Raw genomic sequence first — 15,195 nt, 5'->3', positions numbered from 1 at the left:
TTTTTTAATTTAATAACATAATTGATATATTTTTCATATATACATACATATAACATATATTTTAAAAATATAAGCTCATTCCGATGTTATACTCATCAAGATCTTTCATTTGAGTACCCACATGCATTTTTGATATATTTTTTATATATTTATATATATGATATATATAAATATATAAAATATATGAAAAATTGATGTGGGTACTCAAATGAAAGCTCTTGATGAGTGTAACATCAATATGAGCTTATATCTTAAAAAATCTCAATATTTCACAAAATACAAGGTCATTTTTTAATTATGCATCTAAAGATAGAGCTTTTGATAGTATTTTCTGAATTTTAGCAAAATTTTCCCTAAATTAAGGACAAATGCAATAGATTTCTAAAAATTCTAACTAAAAAAAATGAATTATTGAAGATACAATTATAATTGAGAGCTTTTTAATGGTAACATACATAAAAGTCTCTTGAGACGTCGACGTTATCCGTAAATCTACTCCCTTCTTCTCTCCACTCTATATATATTTAGGAGATAAACCCCGGAATATAATTTGACTTGACAGCAAGTAAAAAAGAAGATAGTGGAGTGATTTGCGTGCACTTTCTCACACCAGTCGGCCGTTAACATCTACAACGTTTAATTCTCTTTGAAATTTAAACTCTTTCTTTTATTCGTCAGACTATCTACATACTACATGTGCTATTGCTACCTGGAGAAGGAGAAGAAGAAGGAGGAGAAGGAGAGGAAGGGGTTGAGGGTGAAAAAGTAGAGATTATATCTTTCCGTTTTATAAAACAAAACGTATATATATATCTGATAGGAATTAACATGAAGCACACTAACGATAACAATAAAAGCGAAATTTAATATACGTCAGCGGTATTTGACATTTAATATTTAATATTTAAATAAAAGCGGACCGGTTGCGGAAATGGTAAGAAGGAGAAAGAACTGCAGAGAAGACTCGTCAACAAAGTAGGAATACAAGAGGGAAATATCGGGACTCTTGAGAAAAGAACCCGGGTGTGGTGGATTGTCTATCGTGCCGCGGAGAGATAAAACAAGAAGACTACTGAGGAATAGTGAACAAGTGAACAAGAGTAACTGTATATGTATACAAGATATATAAGGAAGAATCTCAAGAGGATGAGGCAGCAGTACCAGCCCTTGGTCTCAACAACTTCCCGGTACACAATGCCCGAGGTTTTATTTACCACGTTTAGTTTAACCTTAACTTTTCATTCTCGACGACATTCTAAGGCTCTGGTGTTTCTCATTTGAATATTTAATTATTTTCATTGATACAAATTATTGCAATCTTTTTCAAGGTTTGAGCAAATCTGGTCTCAATTTCCTCGGTAATATTTACTCGGATTCCAATTCATTTTTATAGTTTCAAACAGTAAAGCGGACATCGGGGTGGCAAAAATATAAATATTGCAGAACTTAAGAACGTTCCCAAGTAGCAGTTGTGCTCAACTTTAAAAACGGTCTCCCCATATAAACCATACTATAAATGCAACAACAAAAAGTTGCGATCCACTGTACATTTTCAGTGGCGCGAACGTGCGCAGAAGTCCAAAAATATACCCATTGCGTCGTTTTTCCGATCTGGCAACATTGTAATCTCTTTCTGTATATTTTTATTTATATTTGAGACGAGTGTAATAGAGTTTGAATATTTGAAGGTTACTTTTATTTTGAAGAGAAATTAATAAAAAACAATTTATTAATAATGACTTAATAATGATAAAGAAATTAAAATCACAAAAAAAAAAATTAAAAAAAAACTTGTCTAAAAAATAATATATTTCTAAAATGTTTCATTTTATGTTAGTAAATGAAACAAGAGTTTTTATACAAACTATATTGTTAATTATATTTTTGAATCTATAATTATTAATAATGTTAACATATGGAGTATTAATGTTGAAAAATAATTCATAATAAATATTCCAGAGATTTACGAAATCACATTTTTTTTACAACATCCTACAGTTAACCTATTTGTGAGCAACTCGCATTTATTTACAACTGCTGCGCCTTTAGGGTATTTAAAACTTCCCGCCTAACGCAGCGTTGCCAAGCCACCATCTCTCTTTGATCGAGTAATGAAAAAAAAGTGAAAAGTAACTCACTTTCAACATTTTTTATAACTAAATGAATACCGCTCCTTTTTGTTATTTTTTGAGAAATATGTTTATTATATGTTCAATTAACAATTTTCAGTTTTTATAAAAATTCTAAAGAAAAATTACTGTAGTTATTTAAAAAAAAAGTGCGCTACAATGAGGGTTAGGATAGGGATCACATGTTAAATATGTGATTTTAAACTTTCGATTATTCAAAATTTAGCACCGCAAGAAGGGTTTTAAAAAATTTCTACGTATAAAGGACACTTATAAGTATCTGGATTCAAAATTTGAACGATATTCCAAGAAAAGTGTTTTCCTTGGGAACGTCCTTAATGTAAAAGTTATAAAAGCCACAATTTATAATTTAATCTCCAAAATAAGTGATTAGTAGCTGTCACTATAGTAAATAACGACTCTTTTATCTTAAAAAATTACAGTTTCAAACAGTAAAAATTGCCATTTCAATATATTATTATTATTATTATTTATTTATTTAATTGGCCATGAAGTCGAAACTCCTTGCGGCCATCCAAAATTGATACAAAAAATCTTAATATAATATATAGGTAACCGGGCTCTATATCCGCGGACAAAATATCCCCGACAAAATATCCTTGTCAAAATATCTTTAGACAAAATATCCTTAAGACAAAAAATCCTTAAGACAAAATATCCATGGATAAAAAATCCGTGGACAAAATATTCTTAAGTTCAATAATATTTTTAATTTAATAATCATACTTTTAATATTAAAAATGTGTTAAGTTGACTCTCAATAATTTAAGGGTGTTTATCGAATAAACACACACAAAAACCATGTTAAAAGAGCGCAACACGATTACCCGCGTTTGTGTTGGTCTAATATCGAATAAACACACACAAAAACCATGTTAAAAGGGCGCAACATGATTACCCGCGTTTAAAATAAAATTTGAAAAAATTTCTATCTAAAAAAAAAATTAATTTCAAATTAAAATAAAATTAATTAAAAAAACAAACTAATTAAAAAAAAATCAACTTTCATAAAAAATTTCTATCTAGAAAAAAAATTAATTTTAAATTATAATAAAATTAATCAAAAAAAAACTATTTATTTGAAAAAAAATTAATTTAATGATTTAAATGTATTAATGATTAATGATAATAATCTATAAATATTAATTTCAATAAACAACTGTTGCAATTCAGAGTATCCGCGTGTAAATTTATTTGTATTTGATATGTCAATTTTTTTATATTTTGTCCACGGATTTTTTATCCATGGATTTTTTGTCCTAAGGATATTTTGTCTTAAGGATATTTTGTCTGAGGATATTTTGTCCAGGATATTTTGTCGGGGATATTTTGTCCGCGGATATAGAGTCATAGAACCAATATATAAAGTAGTGTGTTAAGTAGTATATACCCAGATAGCAAAATGACGTATTAAGTTATTCCGAATGAGCTCAGATTTCTGATTTAGACGTCAGAGTCTACGTCTAAAAGACGTCTTTAAGACCTTCTGAAGAGGTCGAATGCGCCGCTTATTGTAGACTTTAACAGCCGAGACCAGTGATTGCAGTTTCAATCGGCTTAGCGAAACGAATGGAAATTTTGAAAAAACGTTTTTAGTGATAATAGATAATTTAATAAACTATTTCACCACAAAGCATTTTTTTCAAAAATTTCATTCGTTTTGTGAAACCAATCGAAACTGCAATTGCTCTGCTGTTGGAAGTGCGACAGAGATAGTTCCGTTGAGCTCCGTGAGAGCAAAGCGAGAAAAAGATGGTCTCGCCTGTTAAGAACTCATCAAAACGAGCTCTTAAAGAGCTCTTTTTTCTGAACTCACACAAATGAATGATTTTTTATCTCTATACGCTATTATAATGATAACAATAATAAGAACACAACAAAAATAATAATAATAATAATAATAAAAGTAAATTATGAAAAATAATTCAGAGTTTCATGAAGCACAGATGCTGATTTCGAATGTTTATTATTTTAGTTAGACCTAATATTGTCGGTTTAAAGAGAGAAAGTGAAAATCGCAATTGCCGGAACTAAGATTCAAACCCGAGTCGCGCGCGTGCTAGATCGATACCTAACCCCCTACGCTGTTCAAACGATATGTCGTTACACATCTCATTATTCTTATAAGCTAAGTTTATATAGTGATGAAATGTTGCGATCATTGTCTATATTATTTATTCTATTTGATACTGTGTATCGATAGAGAAAAAGTAACTTTTACGAATATTTATATACTAAAAAATATTCAAAAGTCTACTTGTAATATTTTTTTAAATAGTCTATATAAATTTTGTTTACTTTTCACAATATAAAATCTAATAGATAAATTAATGAATATTAAAAATTCAACAATAATTGATAAGTATATAGTTATAAGATATCGTTAAATTCGAATAAAATGTTTAAAATTGATACATGCAAAGTACTCCTTAAATGTAGAAAGTTCCCATAATTTTTTCAGATTAGAATCTAATTTTATTATTTTATCTAAATTAGTTTGATTATGAACCAGATTTTAACATTATTGCCGATTACTTCATAATATAATTTAAAATTTTTGAAAAATTTAATTAACCTGGATTAAGAGAAATGAGTTAACCTATGCCAAGTGTATATCTATATATTAATCTATTCAAATTGTCTTAAATCATTTAATTCGAATTATTTTTAATCATTTTCAATTTAATTTCTCAATCAGGAAGTAATAAATAAAAAATGAATAAGATTTTGACAGCTTTATATTAAAAAGAAATTTGTGTTTTTGTTTATAATGTCTATAAGCTCATTATACGCAACTCAAAAAGAAGTCCAAAAAAGGGACTCAGTTAGATGTCAGAAAATTGACTCCAAACTTATGAGTTCATTAAGAGCATCTCTCCTCGTTATAGCTTAAGAATAAGATAACTTACTAAATAGCTGTAAATTTTATCTAAAAGCTCATTAAATTACCTGTTATTTAGATACCTATTTATTTTGCTAGATCAATAAGTTTAAAAATTACAGCAACTTAAAAGTATTTAAATTTAATAAAATAGTGAGTTTTAGTGGGTCTTTGAGCAATTACTATTAAATTCGATAACTTATTAAATTCCTGTAAGCTCCATCTGAAAACTCATAAAAAACGCTCCTAATAATCTATCAATATATTTAAAAAAAGATTTTCCGGTCCATTCAATGAAATTTTTAGTAGATTTCATAGAAATCTATTACAATTGTCCATAACTTTTGAAAAATTTTGCTATTTTCTGACTCAGCTCATCAAGGTTCAGAAAATACAATTAACTCAAAAGTTTATTGATACGATATAACCGGGCTCTACTATAACTCACAATTCTTATCAGATCTCCATAAAACGTAGCGTACTTATATTTTGAAGGATTTCCAAGGTTAACTTCGAAGATCAGCTCAATCGCTCGGTTAGTTTACTAATTACAGCAATTATTCATTTTTAAAAATTAATTAAAAATGAAAACTTTTAGTGTCTCTCCTTGCTATAGCTTAAGAATAAGATAACTTACTAAATAGCGGTAAATTTTATCTGAAAGCTCATTAAATAACCTTTTATTTACATAGCTATTTATTTTGCTAGAGCAATAAGTTTAAAAATGACAGCTATTTAAAAGTATTTAAATTTAATAAAATTGTGAGTTTTAGTGGGTCTTTGAGCAATTACTATTAAATTCGATAACTTATTAAATTCCTGTAAGCTCCATCTGAAAACTCATAAAAAACGCTCCTAATAATCTATCAATATATTTAAAAAATGATTTTCCGGTCAATTCAATGAAATTTTTAGAAGATTTCATAGAAATCTATTACAATTGTCCATAACTTTTGAAAAATTTTGCTATTTTCTGACTCAGCTCATCTAGGTTCATTAAATACAATTAACTCAAAAGTTTATTGATGCGATATAACCGGGCTCTACTATAACTCACACAATTCTTATCGGATCTCCATAAAACGTAGCGTACTTATTTTTTGAAGGATTTCCAAGGTTAACTTCGAAGATCAGCTAAATCGCTCGGTTAGTTTACGAATTACAGCAATTATTCATTTTTAAAAATTAATTAAAAATGAAAACTTTTAGTGTCTCTCCTTGCTATAGCTTAAGAATAAGATAACTTACTAAATAGCGGTAAATTTTATCTGAAAGCTCATTAAATAACCTTTTATTTACATAGCTATTTATTTTGCTAGATCAATAAGTTTAAAAATGACAGCTATTTAAAAGTATTTAAATTTAATAAAATTGTGAGTTTTAGTGGGTCTTTAAGCAATTACTATTAAATTCGATAAATTATTAAATTCCTGTAAGCTCCATTTGAAAGCTTATTAAATACGCTCTTATTGTAGAAATTTTTTCACATTTTATGTAAAAAATTTATTTACTTTATAAATTGCTCTAGTGTTTACACTATCACTGTTGTGGTCTCATTTGAATAGGAAATCTACTTCCATTCCGGATCTTTTTTTTGTTCTCGGATTTTACACCGGGCTGATAATCCAATTAGCGTCAACAGCCGTAAGATACTTGATGGGAAAACCCATTAAGCTTTTGGACTTAATCGTCCCCGCGGGCCATTCGTCTATCCAGTCTCTATCCCGACTCTAAGTATAGTAAGAGAGTAAAGATCAGGTAGCCTTGATGGTTCTGAACAATCTCATAGTCAGGCATTGTATTTACTAGGTATATGTTTACTCATCCATTGGGTCTGTTGTGATGATGATGATGTTGGTAAAATCTATTGTCGCCCAACTGTAAACAACTGGAACACGTACGCTGATTCAGAGAGTATATTAATTTACGTTAGATTCTGCTTTACTTTGAACATTAAATCCTTGATCCTTTTAAAGATAACAAAAAATAAATTATAAAAATCTGAAAAATGAGATTTAGTACCCAAATAATGGATTTTGTTTTTATAAATTTTTTGATACTTGCAAAAATTTCAAAAAACATTTTTTCATTTAAAAAATTGATAGAATACCTTGTAACTTGCGTTAGATTTACATTTGCTGGTGAAACTACCTAACTACATAAAACCCATATCGTCTTCTTAAACAAAAGTTCTATCAAAATAACTACAGAATTTAAACACAATCCTTTAAAGTAAGCACACTAAATTATTTATTCATTTAAACTATTTTTTAGCATTAATTATAATAATTGAAATATTATTTTAACTGAAAAAAAAATTATTTTAATAACTATTAAACTTATCAACCTTCAAATTCTCGCATAATGTTATATTTTTATTAAGTACAGTAAACATTGTAATATTATTATGATTTAAATAATTATGTGTAATATCTCATATTTAACCAGCTTAAATATATTTTTATATATTAAATATTTATAAAATTCATCAGATTTTCTTCGATATTAGACAGCGCTTGAGTAATAATACCATTTATTTGGAATATTTGAAATTGTTTATTCAACAGAATTAATAAATCAAGCCTTCTGTATGATAAATAATAATATTTAGAGCTTATACATTGAATTTTAAGAAAATTCGTTGATTAGTCTTAGGTAGATTTCTTTATAAATCTGTTGCAGAGGTCCTCATGTTGGAATTTACATAAAATTTTGCTATATGTTTTATTTTGTTGAGTTATACCGAAAAATAGCGTCCGCTAAAAAGTTTATATATATGTGATAGAACCGGGCTTGTAAGCACGATTACGGCCGCAATTTTTGACGGAACTCGATGAAACTCAATACATTTATTCTATGAACGAAAATCTCGGTCAAGTTTGAAAACGGGGCAAATCGGTCCATTAGTTCCAAAGTTTTGAGTGTTTGAAAAATTTTTTCATTTTCATTAAAATAAAAATTTAACGAGATTTTCCCAAATAAAATCAAAAGCATTGATAACTAAATTCTGGCAATTTAATTTTAAAGTTCATGTAATTATCAATTCACCTTATTGTACTTTCTTTTCAAATAATTTTTAATATCTTTTCTCCAGCTTATAAAATCAGCAATATAAAAAATAATTATTTTTATGTGAGTATCCTCGAATAACTGTATAAATTATTGAATAAAAATTCCTAGTGTTATAGCTCAATAAGTTTCAATTTCCATTATGAAATGCATCGTTCAAAATTTCTATTGTAATTTTACAAGAAATGTATTTTAAGCTAATAGGCAAAACGTTTATTTAAAATTACAATCAGGCATAGTAATATAACAAAACATATATAGCTCTGTGAGGTTACTAATTTCACAAAACAGTTTTGTAATTTTACATATATTTTTAGATTAGCTAAGTTTGTAAAATTACAATACTTTCCTTGAATTTTACTTTAATTGAAATAATAAAAAAGAAAGATTTGATTTAATATTTGTTGTCATTTTATTTTTATGAAGCGCTGATTATATTTTGCATCTCACGTAGACCTAATTTTTACAACTCTGATGATATAAAGTGAAAATAATATTCACCCTAACTAAGAATCGAACGCGTGCCGCGCGCTTGCCAGACCGATACCTAACGCCCTACGCCGTACGACCGATAGGTGATTTAACATCTTATTATTCTTATAAGCTAATCCTATGTGGTGATTGAGCTTTACGGCTTATTAATTATTATTTACATTATTTGTGTTATTTGATGCTGTTTATTGATGGAAAATAACTAACTTTTACATTATTTATAATTCATTGAATATTATAAAAATTAAAGTCTAACATATACTCATTCAAATATATTGATTTCGAAATGACCATTTGAGCGTAATATTAAAATTTATAAAAGATAAATAATGCCTCGAATTCATTATTACAAATAAACAACCATAGACCAAAAATTAGTAAAAATAAATATGAAGGACATTGTTGTTTTTTGATACATCAGTCTAATTTTTGTAAAAAAAAGCTTTTTAAATATTTTATGAGATTATTGTAATATAAATTACAATATTTTTTTGTGATTTTACATACAATTATGCTGAATCAGATCACAAATAATGTTTGCAAAATTAAAAAGCTTTTTCTTAAAAATTGACCAACGGTTCTGAATATTACAATGCGTGTTAGGTTTATACATGAAGATTGTAAAATTACAATACATCTTAGTAGATTTCCTGATAGGTGTTGGAAAATTACATGAATTGTATTTTATTTCGCATCGCTATATACTGATTTGTAATTTTATTTATTATTTGTTTTGTAATATAATTGTGATTTTACAAAAATTTTTAACAGTGAGTATAATTTTCCTTAAATTCATAAATTTTACTTCTCAAGGTAGTATCAAATATTTAAACTATTACTCTGTGCTCACAAATAAACTTACAAGCTTTGTCTTTTTATACAATGTTAACAATCTTAAGTATAAAATGTTTTCCTCCAATGATTAAAATTTTTCTACGCTCTGGAAAATTGAATTGGCAGATTGGCCAACAAGAAGATCTCCAGGGATTCCATGAATTTTTTCCAATTTTTCCCAGATGAAACGCACACAATAGTAACATAGTCATGAATCTAACTCTCCAATGAAAAAATCCGTTATCCTTTTTAAGTTATTGTACGTCTTTAGATGCAACATACAGCAAGAATTTCAGCTACTAGTGATAGTAGAACATATTTGTACACATATAACTTAAACGTGCAGTGTATCTTTATCTAGCATGTAGGTATTGCATGAATTACGTCGCCGCATCGAGCTCGTTGCCAAATGGACCGCGAATAAATTCATCGATCCTTGTCGTCTCTCTACCCTCCTCGTTTCATTTGGCCTCGTCGACGTAGTACCCAGGAAAAATAACCAGCGTATAGTATTCTGATATTTTGATACCCTCCAATGAAAATGAAAGAGTAATAATACCAGAAAAAAATAAAAAAAAGTGTGAAAGAAAGCAAGACTGTTTCGTACGTAAATTAAAGTTTTGCCTGAGCTTAAAAAATATTACTCACTACTATTTCCGTAATGGAGTTTCTTGCTGGAGATGCCGAAGATGGAAATTTCCCTCTAGAGTTGTCCGTGCTGTAACAGTAATTACCGAATAGAAATGGTGCTGGCAGATTTTTTCTTCTTCTTCTTCTTATTCTTCTCCTTGTGCTTTGGTTCTTGTTCTTGTTCTAAGTCGTCGACATCTATATACCTCGGTATTCTTCTTGTTGGTTGTCATATCATTATACCAAGCGTCTTTTGGTTGGTAACCTTCCAACCGGGCTTTTCATTCTTGGAAACATTTCAAACTGCTGTCAGAGCCATCGATTCTCTCTTTGGGATACTTATTACCCCAAAGTTAATTGTCACTTAACTTTTTCTCTCTTTGGTTTATTTTATTTCCTTATTCTTGTTAGGGTTATTAATTAAACACTTAGGAGGAATATATATTTTTGTTTTTTTAATTAAAATTTTTTCTTTTTGTAAAGATCTATTAAATTTCTTCATAATATTCCGAATATAACATCTAAATTTAACTGTAATATTCCTTATATTATAATAAATTTATTACTTTAATAATAACTATTACATGATGTATAATTATAATTTTTGGTATATTTATATAATAAAATAAATTTTTTAAATAGAATTTAGTATAATAGGAAAGGTCTTGACCTTAATAATTGTCCAGATAAGATTTAAAAAAGAAATTTTTTTTTAATTCAAATTTTGGCGGGAGAGTGACGTAGTTCTGAATCCGGTGCGCAACGCCATTTTACAGAGAGTTTAAAAAACTTTCATAGAACCGGGAAGATTTAAATGTTTAATTTTATTTAATAAGTATTTCAAATTTTTAATTTATTTTATAATATCTATACAATTAAAATAATAAGGAAAATTATATCTGTGGCGTATTTAGGATAAAATAAGTTTTTTAAATAAAATTTAGTATAATTGGAAAGCTCAAGAACATAATAATTGTCCAGATAAGCTTTAAATTAGAAATTATTTTTTAAATTTGAATTTTGGTGGGAGAGTGACGTAGTTCTGGATCCGGTGCGCAACGCCATCTTACAGAGAGTTTAAAAAAGTTTTATAAAACCGGGAAGGTTTAAATGTTTAATTTTATCTAATAGGTGTTTAAAATTTTTTATTTATTTTAGATTATCTATACAATTAAAAGAATAAGGAAAATTATATCTGTGCCGTATTTAGGATTATATAAGTTTTTTAAATAAAATTTAGTTTAATTGGAAAGCTCAAGAACATAATAATTGTCCAGATGAATTTTAAATTAGAAATTGTTTATTAAATTTGAATTTTGGCGGGAGAGTGACGTAGTTCTGGATCCGGTGTGCAACGCCATCTTACAGAGAGTTTAAAAAAGTTTCATAAAACCGCGAAGGTTTAAATGTTTAATTTTATTTAATAAGTGTTTAAAATTTTCTATTTATTTTATATTATCTATACAATTAAAATAATAAGGAAAATCTTATCTGTGGCGTATTTAGGATAAAATAAGTTTTTTAAATTAAATTTAGTATAATTGGAAAGTTCAACAACATAATAGTTGTCCAGATAAGCTTTAAATTAGAAATTATTTTTAAATTTGAATTTTGGCGGGAGAGTGACGTAGTTCTGGATCCGGTGCGCAACGCCATCTTACAGAGAGTTTAAATAACTTTCATAAAACCGGGAAGGTTTGAATGTTTGATTTAATTTAATAAGTGTTTAAAATTTTTAATTTATTTTAGATTATCTATACAATTAAGAGAATAAGGAAAATTTTATCTGTAGCGTATTTAGGAGAAAATAAGTTTTTTAAATTAAATTTAGTTAATTGGAAAGGTCGAGACCTGAATTAGGTCGTTTTCAATGTTTCATTTCCTTTTCTAAAATAGTTCATTTATTATGATAAGTTTTCGAAGTAGTTGTAAATAGATTAGAATTTCGCGATAAACGTCATTATATTTATTTATTTTATTTTGTAGATGTGAATGTGGTTATATGTCAAAAATTAATTTATATAATTAAGAGACTAAGAAAAGTTTAGTAACGGGTATATCTTTATCGTAAATTGGTTTTGATATTTTTTCCACGATAGTCATTTATGATTTGAATAATTAAGAGAGTAATTTGGTTTTATTAGAAAGGTCTTGATAAGAATTAGTGCCTTTTGGTTTTATATATTTTTCGGTAGTCAATTTTTTATGTAAAGTTTTTAGAGGAGTTTTCAATAGTTTGTTGGTTCTATAAATTTGTTCCGTCATAATTGTCCATTAAATTATTTTTAATTGATCCTGTGATAGCTCTATTATTTTTAAAATTTATTTCAAAAGTTCCCAAACTATGTGTGTTATTATTCAAAAAATCACAAGCCAGTTTTCTAATTTATAATCCTTAAATCTCAGCAGTTACTGCAGGTTGCTAGTATGTAACATAGCTTACAATATACGTTAAAAAAATATAAATATATATTGCAAGAATATATTTCCGACGTATATTGTTATTTCTTACGGGCAGTCGATTCGTTAATTAACCACTTGTTTTTTTGTTTGCATTCCAACTCGGAAACAAAAGCTATTGTTTAAGAATTTTTATAAAAATCAGTGAATGTTATTCTCTGAAATGTGTGTGATATTATATACCAAACAATAACAAAAGCATATGAGTAAAGTTTAAATGTAATTTAACGTCGGAATTTGAATGAATCGATAATAATGAAGTTGTCGGTTTGTTCTAGCGGTGAAAACTGGGGAAAACCGGAAGTGAGGGAGCTAACAAAATTGCGCCGCTACCACCGATGGCGGCCGCGAGCTTTCCACCAAACTTTTCCAACGTCGGCGTAATCGAGAACTGGTGAGTCTTTTTGTTTAAAATTTATCAAAAACTAATATTATTTTTATGAACACGCTAAATTTTTTTTTTTTTTTAGAATTAAAAAGTATAATTATAATTATAAAAGTAGTGTAGCTTATAATCAATAACAGGTAGTACTAAAATAATATTTACATACTAGAACATTAAACACTGAAAGTAAAGTGGATAGTTGAATTATAACGTCATTATTAAAATATTTCTAAACGTTTTTTTTGTAGTTACTCGAACTATGCATTATTTTAAGTAACTATTGATAAATAGTTACCTGGACTGTATTTAAATAAATATTTTTCTGTTATCATGTTAAAAAAATAATTAGGTGACTAATGGTTGTTACGGATGACGAAGATAGCTTAACTGTCCGAGCCGTTGGTGCGCAACCAAAAGATCCGGGTTCGATTCTCGGTCCGGGCTGTAACAATTATTTTTTCTGTTTTCTAAGTTAAAGTTAATTTATAATACCATATAAATTTAATATAATTTATTATTTAATAATATAATTTATATTATATAATATTGTTTATATATATTATAATATTGTTATAATATAATAATTGTTATAATATTGTTTATATATATTATATTGGTTCAATATAATTTATTATTTAAGGTATAAGAACTTCAATTAAATAGTGGCGATGCTATTTAACTAGATTAAGCTAGTTCAGAGAACCAGATTTTTCTCTCAGTGTAGCCTAAAAATTAAGATTCCAATGATTAGTTACATTAAATCGTTAGTTTTCATATCACAAGTTTTAAATGACCAGCTGACAATTTTATAATTTTAAAAAATTCATAAGAACTTGGTGGAACTTTTAACTTCCCGCCAAGAAAATCGAAGATTTTCAAAAATCGGGAAGTTATTGTTTTCACCCCGTTTTGCAAAAATCGAGTTTTCATCAGATCTCGACGTTTGAAGGTCACAGGAAGCTTCCCTGACTATCCCCGCGAGGTTGTCACGGTGTGTGTGTGTGTGAAAGTATGTGAACTGCTTATAACTTTTGAACGGCTTGACTGATTTCATCGCGGTTGGTGCCATTCAAAAGGGCTTGACCAAACTTAGATTTTGTAAACTATTTGGACTGATTAAGATCAATAGACTTTGAGAAATCTTCAAAAAACTGAAAAAAAAATTTTTTTTCAAATGTGGTTTTTTTGGAATAACTTTTAAACGGCTTAAAGGTTCAATTCCAAAAACTAATCAATTCCAAAACTAATCAGCTCTTAACCTCAAAAAACCACGTCGATCGCCACCATTCCGGTCAAAATCGGTTGATTCGTTCGAGAGATATCGGGAACGAAAGAAAACCGAAAAAAGTGTTTTTTCGGAATAACTCCAAAATTCCTAGCGCGATCAATTCAAAATTTGAGATTCTTTGTGAGGCTTGAAAAACTGCGTCAAATGCTTCTAACCGCGTAAAAATCGGTTAATTCATTTAAAAATTCAAAAAATAGTGTGTTATCAAATCTCTATCAGACTTTTGAGCTCGAAGAGCTTTAAAGCATAGGAAAGCAATCTCTTTGAGCTCGGAGAGCTCAAAATAACCCATAAATTGTATTTTTGAGCTCGAAGAGCTCAAAAACGTCATTGGTGCAATTTTAAGCGCCTAAGTATGGAATTAGCGGGAAGTTGCAGAGATGGCCTTCAGGGTCAACCGTTTTCCTAATTTTTTTTAAAGGTAATTTGTTGAAAATAATCCTAAAATTTAGTTGGTGATTTTTAAAAGTAATTATAAGAAAACTATAAATGCAATTTTTAAAAATAATTCTAACATTTCGTCACGCTGTGTAAAATTGAAATTATATTACAAAACAAATAATAAATAAAATTACAAATCAGTGTATAGCAATGCGAAATAAAATACAATTCATGTAATTTTCCAACACCTATCAGGAAATCTACTAAGATGTATTGAAATTTTACAATCTTCATGTATAAACCTAACACGCATTGTAATATTACAGGACCGTTGGTCAATTTTTAAGAAAAAGTTTTTTAATTTTGCAAACATTATTTGTCATCTGATTCGGCATAATTGTATGTAAAATCACAAAAAAATATTGTAATTTATATTAAAATAATCTCATAAAAAATTTAAAAAGCTTTTTTTTATTTCTACAATTTTCATTGTAAAATTACACAGTGCAATATAATGTTACCAGACAATTTTAATTATATTACACGAATTGTAATTCTACTTGACTGTTTTCCAATTTTAAAAACAATACTTTTCAGTTTTACAAAAATGAGACTGATGTATCAA

General features: G+C 27.9%; 1 protein-coding gene and 1 long non-coding RNA gene across 4 annotated transcripts in view; both read left to right on the top strand.

The window, feature by feature from the left end:
* The window catches only part of LOC123263646, a 342,430-nt gene that overhangs the window by 89,435 nt on the left and 237,800 nt on the right, over positions 1-15,195 (top strand). The window lies entirely within an intron of this gene.
* The window catches only part of LOC123263557 (RNA-binding protein Musashi homolog 2), a 100,418-nt gene that overhangs the window by 9,847 nt on the left and 75,376 nt on the right, over positions 1-15,195 (top strand). Inside the window, exon 2 of one of the 3 annotated variants that reach the window (XM_044726421.1) lies at positions 12,795-12,910. In XM_044726421.1, the coding sequence (XP_044582356.1) occupies positions 12,855-12,910 (56 nt within the window). In that variant the 5' untranslated portion in view covers positions 12,795-12,854. Of the gene's footprint in view, positions 1-12,794; positions 12,911-15,195 lie in introns of those variants that run through there. The other 2 variants (XM_044726429.1, XM_044726428.1) reach the window with 2 other exon arrangements.

The sequence above is a fragment of the Cotesia glomerata genome, linkage group LG4, assembly GCF_020080835.1.
Source record: "Cotesia glomerata isolate CgM1 linkage group LG4, MPM_Cglom_v2.3, whole genome shotgun sequence".
NCBI lineage: Eukaryota > Metazoa > Arthropoda > Insecta > Hymenoptera > Braconidae > Cotesia > Cotesia glomerata.
This window is presented reverse-complemented; position numbering and strand designations above follow the sequence as displayed.